Source organism: Drosophila miranda, chromosome 4 (assembly GCF_003369915.1).
Source record: "Drosophila miranda strain MSH22 chromosome 4, D.miranda_PacBio2.1, whole genome shotgun sequence".
Classification (NCBI taxonomy): domain Eukaryota; kingdom Metazoa; phylum Arthropoda; class Insecta; order Diptera; family Drosophilidae; genus Drosophila; species Drosophila miranda.
The window spans coordinates 26,796,746-26,818,156 of record NC_046677.1 but is presented as its reverse complement, the minus strand read 5'-3'; the positions used below and the strand labels follow the sequence as shown (position 1 = coordinate 26,818,156).

Here is a 21,411-nt window from a genome sequence, read left to right as displayed (position 1 = left end):
GGAGAGGAGTGGGGCATACGTACGCATAACTCGTGCCTGCTGTCAGCGCATTTGAGCTATGAGCTCTGTGTGGTTTCTAGCTCTGGCTTTTTATTAGTTTCTTGTTTGGTTTCCCCCTGCCCGCACTTACATGTCTCTCGATGTGCGGCTGAAAGTGGTTTTCGGACCAGAGACCATACCCACACACACTCACCCAAACAGGCACACACATTTCTGGCTAACTAGTTACTAAATTGAGCGCATAAACTAAAACAACTGCGGCCCCACCACAGAGGACGGACGAAAACCAACAAAGACAAGAGACCAGAGACCAGACCAGAGACCATCGACCAGACCCAAAAGGAAACTGGCTGGTAACTGCTCATAAATTACAGGAAGACACTAGTCAGGAGGAGGGGGGGCTTCGGTTCCGATGGGACAGTATTTAGCAATCACATTAAGTCCAAGAAAGAACAAGAAAATCGTTTAATCGAACACCAGAAAACCAGTTGGAGACTCAACTACGCGAGAGACGCGAAAGATACTCGGAAAAAAGACGCGCTACAAGATACAAGTTGTAGTTAATGCCAGCAAAAAAAGATACTTTTAAGAATACACTTGCGTATCTATAAATGATCAACGTTTGGACTTAATGGATGGCAAAAAAGGTACAAGAAATGTGTTCCAGGAAAAGGGGAATTAAATGAGCAAGAAAACTAAAGGAAAATGTATGCAAAAGAATGTATCTTAACGTTTGACTGATACTGAAGGACTTTACTTGTTGGAAATCAACCAAAACTGTACTGCAAAGATGCTCAAGATCTAATATCATACAAGAGTGGGAATATAAAAGAAAAGATTAACAAAAACCCATCAATAGATACAGTTTGTAATAAAATAAATCTACGGGGACATGTATCTCAACATATCTTCGATCTAGGAGCGCTCCTAACATATGGAATTATAGTAAAAGATACTCAAATTTAGTACATAAGCACTGAAAGATAGTTTTCAAATTAAAAAACAATTATTAGATATACAATATAGCACTCAAACATTAAAAGATACTTTTAAAATGCCATAAGTATTGCCAGTCCATAACAAAGATACGTTGAAATGGGAAAGATACTTCAAAGATACTTTTGAAAAGATACCCAAATTGAAAGATCTTTTTTAAAAGCAATGAATATTATACATTTCAAGACCAGAAGAAAGATACACAAAAAATGTAGTGAAAGATTGAAAGATACTTGGTCTAAATTATATCTATAAGTGTATATACCATGCAAAAATATATAACAAGTGTATACCATAAAGATACATAATAATTATGTTTAATTTTTGGAAGAAATCAAATTGCATCTGCACAAGCAAAGATACTTTGGACTAAAATTGTATCTATACATTTTAGGCACCAAATAATCTATTTCAAAGCAAATAATTAACGTTGCAAATTTCAGAAGATCTTAAAAAATACGCAATTCTTGAAAGATTCTTTTGGTGCACATTCACCAAAAGTATCTTCAAAAGAGCTACTAGATGTTATCGTACAACCGAATCTGTACGTGCCTAAATACAAATCCATCAAACACAAACAGAGCATCATCTGGAAATCGCGCCATAAAAAGATACACTTCCATGAGTGCTCCTCCACTTGAAAGCGATCACGAGCTGTGGGATCAAAGCCAGGCAAAGCAAAGAAAAAAAGATGTTAAGATACGAGAGCATATATTTTCTATGGAACAAATCCCTGGAAAAACCATCTCCTCCATCTCTCGACTGGGAAAAGGCAAATGAAATGTGCAAAAAGCTTTTAAAAAACCAAAAGCAATAAGAGACCAAAACCAAACTGATAAACGCACAAATGTTTATTGTACTAAAATTTTTATTGGCCGCACACATACACATAGGCACACGCCGCACATATGCAGATACAAAGATATACACTCATACAGGCACTGGTGGATACATGTGTGTACAGCATGCGTTGAGGACAATGGTTTTTGGGCCATAAAATGAAATCAAATTGTGCCGACCAAAGCAAATGTTTGGTCAAAAAAACAGCAACAAGACAACAAAAATGATAAAAAGACTAAAGCAACGTTTTCGTCGAGGCACAAGCCACTGAAACGAACAGATACTCTTCTAGGCTCAACGATAGATGGCTTTAGATATATGAGGTAGTCGCACGATCTCCATAAACTATTTAAAAACATTTATAAAAACCCATTTTTGTGGAGTTTAGTTGAAAAGACTTTGAAACGATACAAGTTTTTCTTCCAAAGAATGATTTTTGAGTCCATTTTTCCTATCATAACTATATATATTATATAGTGTTCCAAACGAAATAAATGTTTCCAGAATAATGTAAAATTTTCCCATAACAAATTAGATATATCTTTTATCTGTTGTAAAACCTTTGCCCTCATTCATAGTACCCCCTCGTTAGGGTACAAATATATTCGTAACATAAAGGAAAAATAAAGAGAAAAAATCAAGTAAAGATTTAATAAAATATTGCCTCGTATATGAAGCATGATTTTTATGGATCTCCTGCTGCTGATGCCACTGCTGCTGCTGTTTGCCTGAAAACATATTGATAAACTACAGAAGACTCTGTGGACTCTGTGTGGACTCTGTGTGCTGCAAATGAACGTGTAAACAAACAGATGTATCTGTGCATCTACCAGATACAAATGAACAAACACAACATAATTGGAAGGCAGAGCTCCTTCCCCCTGGGGCACACACCCATTCCGATTCCCATTCCCCATTCCCCGATTCCTCGATTCCCCCCACCGCTTTCTCTGTCCAGTGTTCAGTTTATTTTTATGGCGCACACAATTTGTGGCAAATCAATGAAAAACTTTTCCCCTTCCCTCCCTTCTACGAAAACTAATTTTATGGGCTTCCACATGTTCCAGACATAAACAATTTCCACCAAAAAATTCTCCATTTCTCACTCTATACAACACCTCTCTCGCTCACTCTCTCCCTCACTCTGCAGCAGCCTGCTGCAATCAAAGCTGCCCCAAAATTAATTTAAAAGGCAGAAACAGCAGCACAAAGTTTTTCTCGCTATTTAAACAACACAAATTTTTGTAAATTGTCTAGTTCGGAATTTTAATGGTAACACAACAACAACAACAGCAACAACAAGAACAGAGAGGAACTCCGGGAAATGGGAAATGGGTCTGGTCTCTTTTTTTTGTTGGTGGAAACGGGAGCTACTTTAAATAGGCAGCAAAATTATTGACAAAGTTTTTTGCTCCCCACATGGAGATTTAGGAGGAGGAAAACTGGTAGGAAAATTGGGGGGGGGGGGGGGGGGGGCGTGGGGGAGAACTGGAATGATGGGCGAAGAGAAGATCTAGGGAAAACTCTGTTCGGTTGATGATGCGAGAAGAGAGAGAGAGGCCACAAACGATGTCATTAGTGTTGGCATTTGCTTTTGTTGCTGCCGATTCTAATTCTCCCCCCGCCCCCTCCCCCACCCATAGCCTTTTCCCTTTATTTGCACAGTAGCAGATGCGGCAGAAGGAGAGCCAGAAGCAGAGCCAGAGATGGGGAAGAAGGAGAGCCAGAAATATGCCAGAGATGTGGCAGGAAAACTGGTACTACCATAGACAAAACAACAACAAAAAAAGTAACAGAAAACTTTTGCTTTTTATTTATTTACTTGACGCGTAACAAAAAAGAAGAGAACCAGAAGTGGAAGTGGAAGCAAACAAAAGTTCTGTATAGGCTGGTAGCCAAAATTTCGAGACTCCATGGGGAGTTTTCAGGGATCTAAGGGATCCTACAGATACCCTTACAGGCAGGAGACTCAAAAAAGCAAAGAAATTGTGGGGAAAAAGTATAATGAATAAATAATGGTTTTTTGTATGATTTTTGGAAATATTTTAATCAATTGTTGAGCTGTTGCTATCTGAATGAATCATAGATTAATGCTGAATGTCATTTATTCATCCATTCATTCAAAGCCAAGAATTCTTGAGATAATTCTATTAGTTTTTTCGCAGGATGCTTGGAAAAGATTCATAGAAAGGATTCCTTTCTCGAGGAAGCCTCGAACCATCTGAAAGCCCTTTAGGCCCTTTTCTAGCCTTCTGGTTAGAGTATACAATTAAATAGGCCAAGTGATTTGCACAACCCGTGGAAATGTATGAAAAAAGAGGCCAAACACACACTTTTCCTCTCGCAGATACACACACAGACACATATAGACATGCAAATACACCAGACGCACAGATACAGATACACATAGAAATACACCAGACACACAGATACAGATACAGATGCACGTAAAACGTAGAGTAAATTTTTGAATGGCGTAATTTTCCCCTTAAAACTTGGAAAATAGGAAAAACGTTGAAGATGATGATGATGATTATGGTGGAAACATTGAGAGGAGCAGCAACTGCTGAACCGTTGAGCAATTGCAGTCGACTGCTGCTTTGTTTAACTTTCCCCCAAAAAAGAAAGAGAGAGAGAGAGGAGTCACCTCTTGCCCCGCCTAAAATTAGACGCAGAAGAAAAAGAATTACTTGCAAAAATAAATAAAGCAAATAAAAGGAAAAGTTTTCCAGCTCCCCCGGAAAGCAGCAGCAGCACGTTCTGCAGGATGGGGAGAAGGGGCGGGGGGTAACCCCCATTCTAACGATAACCTTGCCCCATAATGAACTCAATTCTGCCACACTTTGAGGGGCAGCAGTAGAACTTGCAGCTGCGTCTTGGCGTGGGGCAGTGGGGGCTTGGGTTTTTTGGTGACCAGAAGTGCCATTGTCTTGGCGACTGGCGACCGGCCCCTCGCCGTCTTTTGACCTAAATAATTCAATTCATTTGGGGAAGCAGGCGCCAGGACCCCGGAAAAAGGCAGAACACAAAATACAGAACCCAAAGGGAAGACTAGGCTCTTTGTGGAGAGAGCGAAGATTGAGATACTCTTAGAGGTAGGAAATATAATGATCCAATTTACTGCCTGTACCATAGGGAACGGTCTGTGCAGAGTTTCAGCCTCCAAAAGTACAGTATTACTTTTTTTGAGCGTCATGGAGCAGTGCCCCTCGGTTTGGTGTCCCAGCTGCCTCATCTCTATTCAAAATCCGAATACCCCAGAGACCCAACAGAGTATCTATAAAAAACTTTCCTTTTAGCAGACTTAATGGTGTCCTTGGATCCAGAAAGATGGTCCTGCAGTAACAGCTGCTCCTCTCTTCCTCTTTGTTTCTCTGTCTCTCTCTCTCTCTCTGTCTCTGTCGTTGGGAAATGCATTTCATTTCATTTAATTTTATGTTAAATTAATTTGCTGCTGCTCCTTCTGTTGCTGCAACAGTGGGAGGCATCCAAGAAGACTTGCACTTTTATGCAGATTTCCATTGCTTTTGTAAATATTTAGTTAATTTTCAAGAGATTTCCCACTTTGTTCTCGTTTTTGTCGTTTTGTCGTTCTGGGGGGAAAATGTCTCTTGGCCAGAAATTGCGTTTAGGCGGAAAGAGAGAGACAGAGAGATAGCCGTACAAATGTATCTGTATCTGCAGCTGCTGCTGCTGTTTCCTGCTGCCAGTCTCACTTTTAGTTTAATTTCCCTGAAAGGTGTCTCGAAATAGTTACACAAATTGCTTTGACTTTGCATTTTTATTCAGTCGAGACGACAAAAGATAGGGCAAAAGTTTTTTAGTAGAGAAATGCAGCAGATTCAGAGATGTAGATATAAGATACGGTTGTCGCTGGCCTGAATTTTCGCTGGATGTGAAATATGGTTGTTTTTCTTTTCGCGGTTTTTATTGCAATTATTCACGAATTGTATCTGTTAAATTGTAATATCTTAAGGATAGTTATGTATCTTCTATGGAAATTAATTTGAAAGACTTTCTTCTTATATAAAAATATTCCTAAAACTTTAATTCTTTTAATTTCTTGACCACAAAATCCCCTCGTCCCTATCCCATGGAGTGCCTGGCGTTTCGTTGGGTTTTTTAGCAGATTTTTTCTTCATTTATTTCTGGGTTTCAGCTGTGTCATGATTGCACGCAGCGGTGGCAGTGGCAGCGCCAGCTGCTGTTGCATAACTCAGGGCGTTTCATCATCGTTTGGCAATGGGGCAAGAAGCTAACCCTCGGGGAGCGACACACAGTGGCAACAAAAACACATTCGAATGCTGCTGTTGCTCTAGCAGTGGCAGTGTGGCATCGCAGGATTCTCTTTCACAGTTCTACAGTGTTTTTGTTATGGCAGCCCAGCGGCTAAAGCCGGCGCTGCTCCTGTTGCCACTGCCGCTGCAGCATTTTGGTTGCCCCCAAGCGGCGTCAGCTGCTGCTTCAAGCTCCAACTCCAAATCCCGCTGCTGCTGCTGGTCCATCTCCCGATACTCCACGGCCACACTCCCGTCTATGGTTCTTGCCCCTTGCTCCTGCTGCTGCTATTTGTTGTTGCAAGTCAAGTAGAAGCTGCACTAACTGTAAACAATGCAAACGGCCGAAGCCCCCAGCCCCCGGCCAACAACAACAAAAACCCTACCTTCCAGCCCCAGCAGCCGCAACCACACCCCATGCCCCCTCCACAGGCAGGAGAGCAGCCGAAGGCAGCAAGCACCAGGCACCAGGCAGCAGGCGAAATGTAAATACAATTTTTAAATTAACTCCCGGCAATGCCACGTGCGCTTCTCCAGCTCCAGCTCCAGCTTCGGTTCTTTCATTTTCTCTTTTTGTTTGGATACCCTGTAGCAGGAAAGATATGCGGAGAGCGTGGTGTGAGTGGAGATGTATCCCACAGATTGAGGGAAGCAGAAGCCTTGATTTTGTACGGATACGATCCTTAGATCTTCATTTATGCATGCATCAGAAATTGATCCCATAGATGGTAGTAAAGATCTGTTTCAGACGCTTTTCTATGTATCTCTTTCTATAAAAAGGATCTTAAAAGCTATCTTTATTGTTGAAAGTATCTTTGAAACAGTGAAATATTTATCCATCTTCGATCTTGGATACGATAACAGCTAAATATGTGATGTCTACGCAGAAGACCATTTTTCTTCTACAACAAAACTTGTGGTGTCTGGTGGTGCTATAAACAACACCAATGTCCATTTGTCCACCAAAACTCATCATAATCTAAGAAGCATTATAGCCAAAGATACGAAAAATATGAGAGATTTATATAGAAAAGAGACTATAACTTAAAGATTTCTTTGCCTCCAAAAAGTAGCAGGTATCTTTAAGTCCTACTACTCCTACCTTCTGCCATCCCCTCACTCTCCCTTAAGTGTTTTAATTATCAATATATTTCCAGGGTATTTCTGTAGTCCGAATCCTCAGCCATTCATATTCCCTTTCATTCTCTTTTCATTCAGTTTCTGTTACTGTTTCAGTTGCATTTGCAGTGTGTGTATGTGGCCTTCTCCTGTCTGTTCCTCCGCAGGAGGCATGCAGGGAAAACCATCTGCCATTTGCTGCAGGAAATGTATCTACATATGTAACGTGCAATATTCAAGATTCTTCTTGTTCATATTGCCGGCAGTTCAAGTTCCAGTTCCAGTACCAGTACCAGTACCAGTACCAGAACGTACTGCCCGCACGAAGTTCTTTCTGTAGTTGTTTTTTTCTCGGGCCACCGATACCCCCCATGTGTTGTAGTTTTTCCGTGTAGTTTTCTTTGCAATTTTTTTTGTTTTGCTTTGTTTTGTGTACTTTTATTTGTTGTTTCGGTTGGCATTTTAGCTTTTGTAACTTGTTCCATTTGTTCAGCACTTTGTGTAGTTTTTCTTCCTTTTTTTCTTTTTTGCATCTTTCATGGGTTTTCTTATATTTTTCCTCCTCTTTCTTGCGGTTTTTCTCTGCTTTTGTTCGCCCTTTTGCAGCACTGACTTCCGATGCCTCTCCCTTTTCCCAGGAACCCCCCGCCCCCATATCATCATCATCAGCAGGGCCTGAAGTGAGTGTGAGTTTATTCGATAGTTTTCTGCGCTTTCAGCATTTCCTTATTCCGTTCTGCCACATTTACGGACTTTATTTGCTTGCAGATTTTTCATACTTTCATACACTTCATACACCCCCGCGTTTGTCCCTCTCCCTCTCTTTTCATGCTACTTCTTCCGTCTCTTTCTTTGGTTGGTTCTTATATCGCGACCGCACTCTTTTGCCTGTCAATTGCCTTGCACTTCTACATACTAACTTAGTCGGGGTATTATCCAATGGTTTATTGGGTTATCTTGGGGCTTAGTTTCGCAGAGGAGTCGCAGTTGCAGTTGCAGCTGCAGTCTGCCAGTGGCTTTCTATAAAAGATAATAATGATTTATGACCCTTGAACTACAAGGGAATACTCAAAGGATGCGACAAGAAAAATGTGAGAGTGCAGACTCTTGTGGAATATAAAGGAAAATATCTATTTGTTGGTGGAAAGTTCCTTATAAAATACTCCTAATAAATATACATATTATCTATACAAAAACCATCTTTCTTGTGGAGAAAGTTCCAGAACTCCACAGATACATTCCTGAGCAGATATTTCTGCGCTTGATGGCTCTCAAAACATTATGTATTCAAGGAAGATATATATTCTTCGAATACGAATATTTTCTGCTGAAACACACATCAAATTGTCTCCCTTCTCTTATATAAAATACCCATAAATATCTCCCTTTTTTTCCTCAGAGGACACAGTACCCTTTCGGCATCAAAATTCACCAAAATTTCCCTCCAAAGAGTATCCAAAATTCCCCTTGCATCTCGCATCATTTCCATCTCTAAATTTCTATGTTTTTGTGCCCTCCAGCAACATGTGTGTGTCCCAAAAACGTTTACAGCTCCAAAATGTTATGCTTTTCAGCAGCAGCAGCAGCAGCTGCCCCACAAAAATTCCCCACTGCTGAAACTGTGGCAACTGTTTTCGAGACCTAATAAATTTACATGTAGACATTGATATGTCTGTAAATATTTTGCACGCTTTTCCCGGCAGCAGTTTTTCCCCATTCATGGCTGTTGTTCTAAATCTAGAATATTGTCTGATATTTGATAATTTGCAGAATAAAATAAAGAATTTCACCGCTAGTATTTCCCACAAATTAGTTTAACAGAAACACGAAAAATTTGTTCTAAAAATAAAAACAACAACTTTTAATTATCCGAATTGTAATTAAAACGTATTTCATGGGAAAATTCCTTACGGGCAAAAAAACACAAAACAATCTATATTTTTGGTCAAGTTCTACGAATTTCATTTACACGAAATTCCCACAGAATAAAATCCGAAAAATAAAGACAAGACCGAAGGGCAGGTCAGTTTTAGGCCAAAATGCACATGCAATTGATGGAATCAACTTTCGTGGTGGAGTCCCTGGATTTTCCATGGATTCGAAGGGGAACGGGTGAGGTTTCAAAAAAAAAAAAAAAAGACCCCACACAAACAACTGCAACAATTGTTTGGGGAAACAGTCAGTAGTCAGCAGAGTGGAGTTTTCCCTGCATAGTTTTCATTTTCAATTGGAAACGGAAATCCTCTGATTTAGTTTGTTGCACATTTTTTTCTACGGCAGCAAAGTTTTTCCCTGCCGGTTTCAATCCTTTAGATGTGTGGTTATGGCTTAGAAAGGTTTAACAGGGGGGGTTTTACATGAGGAATAGAGGTTATATGAGAACTCTATGGCTTAAAGAGAAAGAGTACTGTACAAATTTCTAGATCCTCTCTACCTTTCAGGGATTTCTCATGCTGGAGTCTACAATTTTGAATTTATTTATTTAAGGGACTGACTTATGGGTATATTTTGTTTGGTAAATTCTATAATATTTTGGGGGCTACTGTAGCTCTTCTGCATTCGTGCTTTATTACAATTTATTTTCCAAGGATTCCTTATTTTCGGACTCTTCTAAATGACTTTTTTTCGTAGTCTTTGGTTCTCCTCCAATATTCCAACACCTCTCAAATATCCTCCGATTTTTTCATGCTATATTTTTTTATCTTTCCTATGTTCCTTGCCTTTCCTTTTCTCATTTTGTTTTATATCAAATTTTAGTATCTTTTTCTGCCACCTCTGCAGAAAGTCACTTCTTTTTCCTGCACTTCTCTCGCACTAAACTGATTTCTGTCGCTTCTACCGAAAACCGAAATCAACTTTGGCTCTGACCGAAAATGCAATAATGAACATATCTGAGTGGCAGTCAAGTGTGGGGCACAGGACGAAGAGCGACGAACGACAACCAAATGACGCCACATTCCATTCCAGTGCAGAGCGGAAACAGATTCATGCATCCCAAAAGCATCTACACTCCTGACACAGGGAGAGGGACAAGAGCCGCCTGCTCGTACTGTGAAATGAGTTGTGCATAATGCTTGTCGTTGTCCCTTTGAATGAGTGTCCTGTGCATGATATAGGGGACATGGGGTGGCCAAGAGGAGAGAGATGACTCTCAATGAATGTGGCAGGGGATGCACTTTGGAGGAGGCTGTTTCCCCCTCAACCATGTATGGGGGTAGGTCTCTCGGGAATGCTGGTGTTTTCGTTGCATGTTTTGTAGATGCTCTTCTTAAAAATATCACGGTATATTCTGTAATGATTGTGATAACCCTGAAGAGTACAGGGGATGATCTCCAATGTAGGGAGGTAGGGAATCAGATCAGAAGAACGCTCTTCCTGAATGATATCCGGGTATTGAATGAAGCAGGTTCTCTCTTTGAATATGTCAGGGTATGCCTACAGACATAGGGTATAACACGATGTGATTTCTACCCCTAATCCCATCCTTTTTTGGGATGCTTGCAACAATTTGCAAGCTGATCATTTTGACAGACTGTTTCGTTTCGTTTCGTTCGAGTGCTCTGGTTCGCCCCACAATTCATTAGGCAGTCAGTGGAAAAATATTTGGATTCGTGCTGCTGCAGCTGCAGCTGCAGTGGATGTAAAAATTCCATGGCTCCCTCTTCCTTTTTGGGGGCGAAAAAGTCAAATTTTGGCACTCCAAAAATTTTTGTAAATACGAAAAATGTGTGCAATGTGCGGCTTGTGCAAATTTGCACACATTGCGCAAATTGCAGTGCATTCAGCAACTCACAGAGAAGGAGAAAGGGGGAGAGGGAGAGAAAGAGATTGGGAGTACTGGAGGGAGACTGGTTGAGAGACAGTCGCTCCTCTGCTCTGCTCTGCCGCTGCTACAAACAAAAGTCAAACAAATGTTGCAAAATTAGCATTTTTACATTTCAATTTTGAATATTATTGACATGTTTACGCGCGTGTGTGTGCGTGCCAGAGTATCTGTGAGATGTGTGCTAGGGTTATTGCTGGTCGTCTGTTGTCCTTTCGCTGGGGATGTGTCCTGTGTTGCATTGAATCGCAAAATTTACTTTAATTAGCAGCAGATACACAATGATCATCAACCATATATCCATGATGTGTGACATGTCGGAGTTTGGTTTTATTGAAACAATGCCGAATCATTGTCCGCCTGTCGGCTGCACACACACACGTCTTTCGGTCGGCCGTCGTATCTCTCGTTCTCTCCAGCGATGACAAGCGACGCGTGCTGTTTGCACTGTTGACATCATCCACAGCCCACACAACCCTCGCATTCCCATCCACATCATCATCATCATCAACAGCAACAACAATAGAGAGAAAGAGATATATGGTGGAGGGGGGGATGGGGCTACCATCATGACTAACAATCCGAAAGTTTGTTTTCGGTCGTTTCGCATATCATCGAACAGAAACCCCTCCGTAAATGGGTTACGGTTTATGGAAATTGAAATGTTTTCAATGCATGTCTTTCTCTCTTTGAAGGGTTTATGCTATTTGTTCAGTTGCTGTCATCGTTGGAAGAGGGATATATGCATATCTTTTGGACATACATTTCCCTCTCGGGGTCTCGTTTATTTATGAATGTATTTAAGCATTGATCATCAACATTATGCCGATTTATCTGGTATCTATAGGTCCTTAAGGCTTTAATCTTGTATCTGCATGTAGGCCTGAAGGCTTGTGGCTCGACAAAAACTTTTCGAATGGTTTACAGATCGCAATTTCATCAACACCAACATTGTTTGAAGTTTACCAGCACTATTTAGAACTTTAAAGCCTTATACCACTACGTGAAACTTTATCAAGCACTATTTGATAATTTCTCAGCCTTCTTTTAAGTTTTCCAATACTATTTATTGTTTCCAACATTGGAAGCATTGTTTCAATTTAGATAAAAATTAAAAGAAACTATAAATTTAGAGCTCTGTTAGGGTTCCTTATATCTCTCAAATTATAGGCCCTTTCATACTCGGTAGCTTTCCCCTTTCCTTCCTTATAATAATGCAAAACTTTCTTATCTTCTCCTCCTCTCTTAAGGATACTTCTTTCTTCTCCAGAACGCTCCTTTTTTTGTCAGGAATGCTTTTCTCTCTCTTTCGTTGGCTCTCTCTTCCCAGTAAATCTTTTATTTCAATCGCATCAAATGTTTAACAAAGAAAACATTTCAGGGCTTTCTGTTTCTGGTTTCTCCTTTTGCCGCATACCAGAAGTAGAAACCGCATTCATGGAACATTACCCAACTCAAGACCAATCCACAGACGTAACCCGTAACCCTTAACCCTATCTCATTCCAAAACCCAAAACCGATTTCGTATTCCAAAGAAAACAGGCACCCAAAAAGTGACCTCAACACGCAAAAGCCTTTCCCTTCGACCCACAGGACACAGAAAAAAAAAAACGAGAAGATGGTAATGAAGCATCTCAAAACGGAGGCGTTTAGGGTTTCCTTATTCGTATTCCTTACATTTTTCGAACGGGGTTTGGGCACAGGCGGCTATACAGATACCAAAGGGCTTTTCCGGCGTAGGCCCACAGATGATGTCTCTTCGTGGCGTTTCCATTTGCCGTAGAGAGAGGCCAGGCCAATGCACGATTTTTCCTCCGTTCGTTTGCTTCTGGAAGGTCGTTGTGGCAGAAAGGAAGCTCCGCCCGTTTCGACATAATGTGGCCAAATGTGTAGCCAAACAATAAATGAAAATTGTGTGCAATTGTCGTGTGCCTTCCTCTCATTTTTTTTTGTACTCCACAACTTTGGGGATATGTCTTCTCTCTGTCTCTGGATTGCTCTTTTCTTCTGTCGGTATTGTTATTGTTGTGGCAGCAACTTCCATTTCGTGTTGCCTGCGTGTCTCGCAATGCGCTCGTTATCCTTTTTATTTGAAGTTTGCTTAATGCCAAGTAAATAGTCCTTCCCCCCAGCGTACACACACACACACATGTCCTTTCTTCCTTCATTGTTTCATCCTTTTTTGTTTCCCTGATGGTTATCCACTCGCTCTCCCACTCTGCCGCTCTCTGGGTCTCATTTTTCCTGCCTTTCCTGTCAATGTCCTGGCCATTTCATGGCTTGTTGCAGACGAACCTCAACCTTTGGGGCTGCTCCTACTGCTCCTCCCTTTATGAGACATTAAGTTTCTTGTTACCTATGACCCCCTGCACCACATGGATGGACACCACCGCAGACTAGTGGTTCCCCCAGTCCTCCCTCTCCCCCCCCTACTTCTGTTATCTGGCGCATTATCATCATCATCTTCAATTTAATGCGTCGACGATGCCACTCTCTCTCGTTGGTTTGTTTTTGTTTTTGCGCCACTTCCTGCCAAAGGACATGTTTGCGTTTATTTTTCTCTGGTTTCTAAGAGTACTACTTGTAGTACTGGCACTCCCCATCCTGTATCTCCTCTCTGCGTCTCGGCGTTCCGTTGGGTAATGCCACTTTATATGCCGCAGTTGATGCCTTTAGAGGCTTTTGTGTTTACGCCATGTTAAGCCTCGAATGAATCCTTCGAATGCCGCACAGCCACATCCGAGTGCCTCTCTCTCTCTCGTCCCAGCTTCACATTGCATGTGTATTGGCATTTGCTTGGTTGATTTTCATGTTGTCCCGCCTATTTGCCTGTGACAATCTACCAATCTCCTCTGCCCTCTGTCCATGTGCCTATCCCTATCCCCATCCCTATCCCCATCCCTATCCCCATCCCTCTATTACTCTCCCATTCCTTGGGTGTTAAGGCCCAAACACAGAGCAAGGTCGTTTCCCGTTTCCATATGCCCGAGCAACATTTACATTTAACATTTCCATTTCCATTTTTGCCGAGGACGTGCCCGGGGTTTACTTCACTTCGCTTCGCTTTGGTTTTCGTTTTCGCTTCGGTTTCCTTTTGCTGTTCTGTTCAGGGCTTTTTTATGCATGATCTCATCGCTGAATGGCAGGTCATGTGACAGCAGGCCTAAAGACTCCACTCCACTCCAGACCAATCTCCTCCTCAGACTCCACTTCGTTTCCATTGCTTTTTATGTCAGACTCTGCCTCCGCCTCCTTTGGGGCCAGACAAAAGTTAATTGCCTGACATTAAACTATGGAAAATGATGGACCCTTGGGGAGGCGGAGAGATGCTCCAGAACTGCACTTGAGGCGAGGAGATCCGGCAGGAGGATAGGGCTGGCTGGATTCTGGGATGCTTGCTCTCTTAATTATGGTTTTTTTTTTATAAAAATACTCATTAGGGAGACTCTCAACTTACTTTAACCGCTTTTCTGGGTTTAAGGGCTCTGGGAAACCAACGATAAAAACTTTAGGAAAGTGTGGAAGTGGCAGTTTCGACCATCAATCGATAGGCAAACGAATTTTCACATGTTTCAAGGGAAAAGGTAACATAATCGCTTCGATAACACTTTGATAAGTTTTTTCGGTGAAATTATCGATTATTAGTAACTTCGTTGAATGACTACTGTTCGATAACTTCTTCGACTTTATATCGATAAAAACATTAATAACAATAATTATAGAAAAAAACGACAATTTTGTCGTCCAATTTATTAATATGTCGATAAATATATCGATAGCCCTAACAATTCGATAAAATGCATATTTTTAGAATCCAAGCGAAAGCTAATGACATCGCTTTAAGGCCACCTATTTGTTCCTTCTTGATTGACAAGATCATCTCAAACACGTGCTTCTTATAGGCTCCTGCACTGCCTCCTTCCTCGACTTCTCTCTGACCTCAGAACTTTTCACTTTTCTTCACAAATTTTCTGTTGTTCAAAACGCTAAGCCGGCAACCAAAACTTAAGCGGTTTTGGGTGCTGGGCTCCAAAGATTTGACAGCAGCGGAAGTGGAAACAACACCCCAAAAAAACCCCGCCACGACCCCGGCCCCGTGATCCGGCCTTGTCAGCTTAGAATCAAAAACAAAAGCCAAATACCCCTAACCCCTAACCCGGAGACGCTTTTCCTATGGCAACCACCTCTTGGGGCCCTTCCTCCCCCGCCATAAAGCAGCTGTCTGTTGCTTGCCTACTTTTCGCCAGGTATTCTGCCACGACAGATCCAGGACTCCTCTCGTTTCACCTGCTGCCACGACAGATCCAGGTCTGCCTCCTTCTATGAATCCAGATCCGGGAGCCCACTCCTTCTCTCATTCCGCTTCCTTGCAACGACAGATCCAGATCCGATTGGCCTCATCAGAAACCTAAAAAGCGCCAGCCAGGACCCTTCGGGGCTCCAAACGGCAATACATTAGCCCGGGTCCCAAGATTAAACTTGACTTTTCATTTCCCCATTCTCCCCCCGATTCCATTCAGCCGCCTCAAGGGCTGTGGAAAATATTGCCCATCGTTGATTTTTGTGCGTTTGGCAATTTTCATTTTGTCATTTTGCGGCGGGTTATTAGCGCGACAATTTCCCAGTGTTTTTCCTACGGGTTTCCGCGCTGCGATTTATTGCCCGGCCATTTGGCCATTCGGACGATGAGTTATTGCCCAAAGATTAGGCCAAGAAGGAACGTCGCGTCGTGGCACATTCTGGCTGATTAATTTCTAGGTGTCAATGGGGCAGAGAAAAGCAGAACACCAGAGACCAAAGAAAGTGAATTTTTATTGCTTGACGTAAATCAAAGCTGGGGGCCAAAAAAGGATAGCACAAAGGATTGGCTGCTGGTCCTTCTGTTGATTTCAATTAAATTGTTTTGTGATTTAATTTCACTCTTCAAATGTTGGTGAAAATGTTCTCCAAAAAACAAACAGCAACGGGACACAAAAATCCCTCCAGAGACAACAGACAAGGGTCTGGTGTCCTGGAAACAGGACTCTTTGTCGCTCGGCCCGCAGCAACAACCGCAAAAGTGCCTGGAAGGCAGGCCAAAGGCGAACCGGACATCATATCCCTGTTTGATCTACTCCTCAGGGTACGCTCCAGGGTCTCCGGGACTCCGGGTCTTTCGCTCTGCTTGCTTAAAAACGCATTACAGCCGGGAGTCCTCCACTGAACCGTAGACCGAAGCGAACCGAACCGGACCGGACCGAACCGGAGGTAACTGAGACGAGACTTTGAGGTGTGTGTGGAAGGACGACTGGTGTGCGGTCTGTTGACCGCAAGGGGAAAATCCTTAGCCACAATCAGCAGTTCACATATCCTTCCTTCGTTGTCGTCTCTGGATTTCGTTTGTTCTGTCTTTTTCCATTGGCGGGGCACTGCCACGTAGCTCTTTTATAAATCCTATTTTTTGACAATTAATAAACATTTTGACAATTTACAAATCTCTGAAAAACAGACATTTTGCGGTTGGTCGGCCTATTTTTTGTTCGTAATTAAAAACATTTGACTAAACTATTGACTAAAACATATAAAGCAGATGCCGCAAATATATGTTAAGTGCGGAGGAGTCGGAGTAGGAGTATGGAGTGGGAGTGGGAGTGGCTGTGGTTCCTGGCCCTGAGGCCCAACTAATTAAACCGCAAGCGACCTATATATCCGACACACAAAACACACATCTATACTCTATTTTCGCTCTATTTTATTGGAATTTACTCGTTTTTGTACGTACACCTTCCTGCCTGCTGTTCGAAGGCTGGGCGAGGCGAGGCGGCTGCTAATTAACGTTCGGGTCAGCCGGCAGTCGTTCGGTTCAGGCCCACTTGTTTATGATGTTTTTAGGTCTGTTAGGTGGGCATATTACTCATACGACATGTGTAACACACACACGAAACAGCGTTGGCGGCGGCTGGCTTTAATGAATTTGCACGAGTGTCGAGTGCCGTATGCGGCGGCTGATAAATTAATGAATGCTGTTGAAATATATTCTGAATTGCAGTTCATTTGGTTAACGAGTGGTTCGAAAAATATTAAGTTTTAAACATGAATGAAGCCCACGTTTAACTATTTTTTTTTTTTTTGTATGGTGAACAGGTTTTTGATGGTTTTACAAATTAATTTTGTTTTAGTTTTGTGAAGAGTTTGGGTCGTATTTTGTGGTAGTACATTTAAATGGCCATAACCATAGCCAGAGTAAAACAACGAAGCGAATGAGAGTTTAAGCTGCTTTTATTTGTAAATATATATTATTTCCCTCTTAATATATTTATTAGAATTATTTGGAGTTGAATAGACCTCAAATGTGATTGATATTTACTTAAAATCTAATATCTAAGAAATATCTAAGCCTTCTCTATACAAAATATCCTCTCATATATCGTAGTATTTGCTTGGATAGTCCAGCTTATATCGTTGGAAATCTTTGAGGCGCTTCTATTCGTATTTGCAGCCACTTCTCTTCCCAAAACCCCCCCTTTAGATTCTTTCTTCAAAGGCGTTTCTCCTGCATTTCCCCTTTCTCTCTCCTCAGAATCAATATCTTTGGCCTGTATTTCCAAATTTTCATATTCTATGTATATTTCACTATAACTTTAAATCTCTCTCCCCCTCTCCCTTTGGTCTTTTGCCTTCTCTTGGCATGCAAAATGCAATTAGCGTGGGTTCTGGCTTCAGTTCTGGTTCTGGGCAAACCCACTCTTAAGTGTCTGACACTGCCACACAGCTATTACCACTCTGCAGCAGCATGTGTGTGTGCGGCGCGTGAGTGTTGTTTTTGAATTAATTACACATTTGATAGCCAGAGAGCAATAGAACTACAGCCACTATGGCTATTTAGAGGAGGGGGGTTATACAGGGGGAGAGGTGTGCAAAAGTTTTGGATTGTGGATTGTGGCTCTTGGGCCTCGATTCGAGTCGATTGCCCCCCCAGTAGACGGGCAGACGGGCAGACGAGCAGACGGTAGGCAATATTTCACTTTATTTGCCTTTTGATTAGCCCTAATAGCCCCAACGTTAACAGGTCACACTGCCACTGCCAGTGCCAGTGCCACTTGTTGCAACAACAACTACAACACTGGCCGCACAGAGCTGTGTGGCAGCAGGCGGCACATAAATTTCTATTCTAATTACTTGGGCGTTCGGTGGTCGGTTGCAGCAGCAGAGCAGAGCAGGTCAGGTCGGAGGCATTCGTAATTTATGTGCCGGGGCTTTGTGTTGGCTTTTTAAAAAAGATATATGCGATTATGCGATGACTGTTGTTGCATCTAAATGCGGCACACAGCCACATTGCCACATTTAAACGAAATGTGTCAGCGCATTTAGGAGAGGATATACAACAGGGTTAAGTGCTGTCCCATTGTCCATTTTGTGTTGAATAAATGAATGTTCAGCGCTCATTCCCTGCTTCATTATGCAAATAGTTCTGGCTGCTCTGCTGCCGCTGCCGCTGCTGTTGCACTTGTAATTGCTGTGCAACATGCTAATTAAGCGATCCCCCAATGTGATCCCCGAACGGAGTACGGAGAACGGAAAACGGAGAAGGTCAACTCGAAGGCAGCCCCAGACATCCGACTGGTCTCCGACTGGTCCGACACTCCCATGAGTTCCCGCAAGGTTCAACACGGCACAGGGCACTGGGCACTAATTTATGTGAATATTTTTATTCGAGCGGGTGGAAAATTATTAATGCCGCTCAAGTGGATTCTGGGAGTAATTAATGAATGGCGTGGGATTAACGTGCAGACTCTAGATGGGATGGTACTTCAATTAGGGCCAGCCACTATTGATTGCCTCTTTGGGTGTGGTATTATGTGGCAAGAATTCAAGTGTGCGAACTCCCAGGGACTCTTCTTTCATCTCCTGCTTCATCTATTTGATACCCCCTTCAATCGGCGAAGAATAAAGATCGACTACTTACAGTTGACATTCAGTGTAGCCGTGGACTCCAGTCGTTTGCCCTCGTTCATGGCGCGATTCCTTACAACACACTTGTACTTGGCGCCGTCGTCCTCCCGCCGTGGGGTGACCGTCAGGGTGGCATTTGTGGGCTGATCCTTGGTGCCGCCGCGCAGTACAGTGGCGGGCAGGGGAGAGTTGGAGCCCTCGCGATACCAACTGTGGGAAGGGGATTCAAACCAAAAAACATTACAATGGAGTTGGGAGAAATTTCAATGCAAAAATCAATACAAGAGTTCAATTTATCGAAAAATATCTAAAAAATATATTTTGTAAATCGATTTATTATCGATAAACAATAATTGGCGAAACGAAATAATAAATAAAATAAAAATCGTAGATATTTTTCGATAAAAAATCGTTTAAAGAAAATGAGAAATCCACTCACGTGATGGTGGGATCGGGGGAGCCACCAATACTGCTGCATGTCAGCTCCATGGGCTTATCCTCGGTGGCCACGGCAATATTTCCGGGCGAAATCACAGGCGGATGTGGGGGCGTTAGCACCGTTAGATTATGGAACTCCTGATGGACATCGGCGCCAGTGCCCTTGGCCTTGATGCGGCACTCGAAGCGTCCGTTGTCGCGGTTGTAGGAGACATTCTTGATCTGCAGATCGTAGATGCCGCGCTCCGGTTGAAAGTCGAGTCTGAAAATAGCGAAAAAGAACGAATAAATGTGAGTAAAAAAATACATTTAAATGTTCAAAGGTCAATGGCGAATCAGTGTCCTCTGTGGGACCTCCCCCGCCCCGTTCGTTGTGTCAGAAATCAATTTATTTATTTTTATTTGAAAACTGCCCTTGCCTCCTCTCTTCCTCCCTTTTGGTAACCAATCACTAATTGTGCTAATATTGAATTTCCCCACGCTGAGTCCTGCCTCGAGGGTCCTCTCCGAGTGGCTGTGGATGTGGCATCCACTTCCTGCTGCCCGCAGGTGGCCAAACTTTAAACGTTCGCCCAAATATAAATAAATACAAAATGGTAATATTTGACGAGCAGAGACGACACAGGCGACACAGAGGAGGGGAGCTCTCGAGGGGCTCTGTGGCAACATAAATAAAATCAACGTTCGAATAAATGTTTGCATATTTTTCCTAGACAACTTTTCAATAAGACGACGAAAGACGCCCTCAGACGAAGGCGTCAGCCAAGTGAAAGGTAAATAGAAACCCCAAAGAATACAGGATTTAAAAGATGAATGTCAAGAGCCGAAGTTACAGTTACACTTGAAGATACATTCTTATAGTGGAGATCGAAATTGATCGATTTAACGATACTTTTCTATTAAGTATCGAAAAATTAAAAAGATCTAAAGAAGATCGAAGGTTAAGATATCCTCTCTAGCAGCTATAGTTTCTTGTTTATTTGTCGATTATTTATCGAAAACTATCGTTATATTAAACATTTTAATAATTGAATACCGATTGAAAGGGACAAATCGACAATAAAATCCATTAAATATTGATATTCGTAATCAATAAAAATCGATAGAAAATTGTATCATAAAATATCGAAAAGTTAAGTAAAAGTCTGTAGTAATCATCAATTCATTTTTGCTGTAATATCTACCTGAATATATTTCCTTTCATATTTCCTTACAAACCTCTTCATTCAATGACTATACCCTCTCTATAGAGGGTAGAAATAAGTAATTTTCACAAAAATACACCTAGATTTCCCTCTGAGGTTCTGTGTGTGTGTGTATTTTGCTTATTGTTATTTGCTGGACTATTAGAAGATCTCCTGAGGAGTTATAACTTTGCAACAGACTCATTGCTCTACTTCTCCACTCCTCCACTCAAGAGCCAAAGCCAAATTAATTGCAAAAATTTTATAATTGGAAAATCGAACATTTTTTTGGTGAAAGAAATTTTATTAGAAACCGTAGAGAGCGGGACAAAGAATCAATTTGATTCGTTAGTTTTGTGCTTGAATATTTGTTTAGGTAAATAAACAAACTTTGAAACAAACTAGAGAGGAAATGGTGAGACATTTATCGAGTATTTAACGTCGAAATATGTCATGGATATGCCAGAAATACTCTTCAATTGAATTTATTTACTCATCATTTTTTGCGTGTGTGTGCGTGTGTGTGTGTGTGTGACAATTTTTGATTCAATGGCTTAAGCGATGGTGAAACATTTGAATGCAAGAAAATGCGAATTTATGGGAGGAAATTTTATTGGGAATTTATTTATATAAACGCATTTTCATTGACTATTTGAGCATGTCATAGATACTTTAAAACCGAAAAACTTTAAGACTTTTCAAATAAAAATAGACATGTGCCTACTGGAAATGATCTCCGTTTCTCCAACTTCTAAAGATGGCCTATTTATGGAGATTTCCTTGGGACCCTCAAAGAGGTTTT

At 41.7% G+C, this 21,411-nt stretch overlaps 1 protein-coding gene across 2 annotated transcripts in view; it reads right to left on the bottom strand.

Annotated features, from left to right (window-relative positions):
• The window catches only part of LOC108162104 (titin), a 119,132-nt gene that overhangs the window by 27,999 nt on the left and 69,722 nt on the right, over window positions 1-21,411 (bottom strand). For both annotated transcript variants that reach the window (XM_017296666.2, XM_033393644.1), the window contains exons 3-4: window positions 19,427-19,687; window positions 19,001-19,197 (exon numbers count right to left, since the gene is read on the bottom strand). In XM_017296666.2, the coding sequence (XP_017152155.1) occupies window positions 19,001-19,197; window positions 19,427-19,687 (458 nt within the window). The remainder of the gene's footprint in view (window positions 1-19,000; window positions 19,198-19,426; window positions 19,688-21,411) is intronic.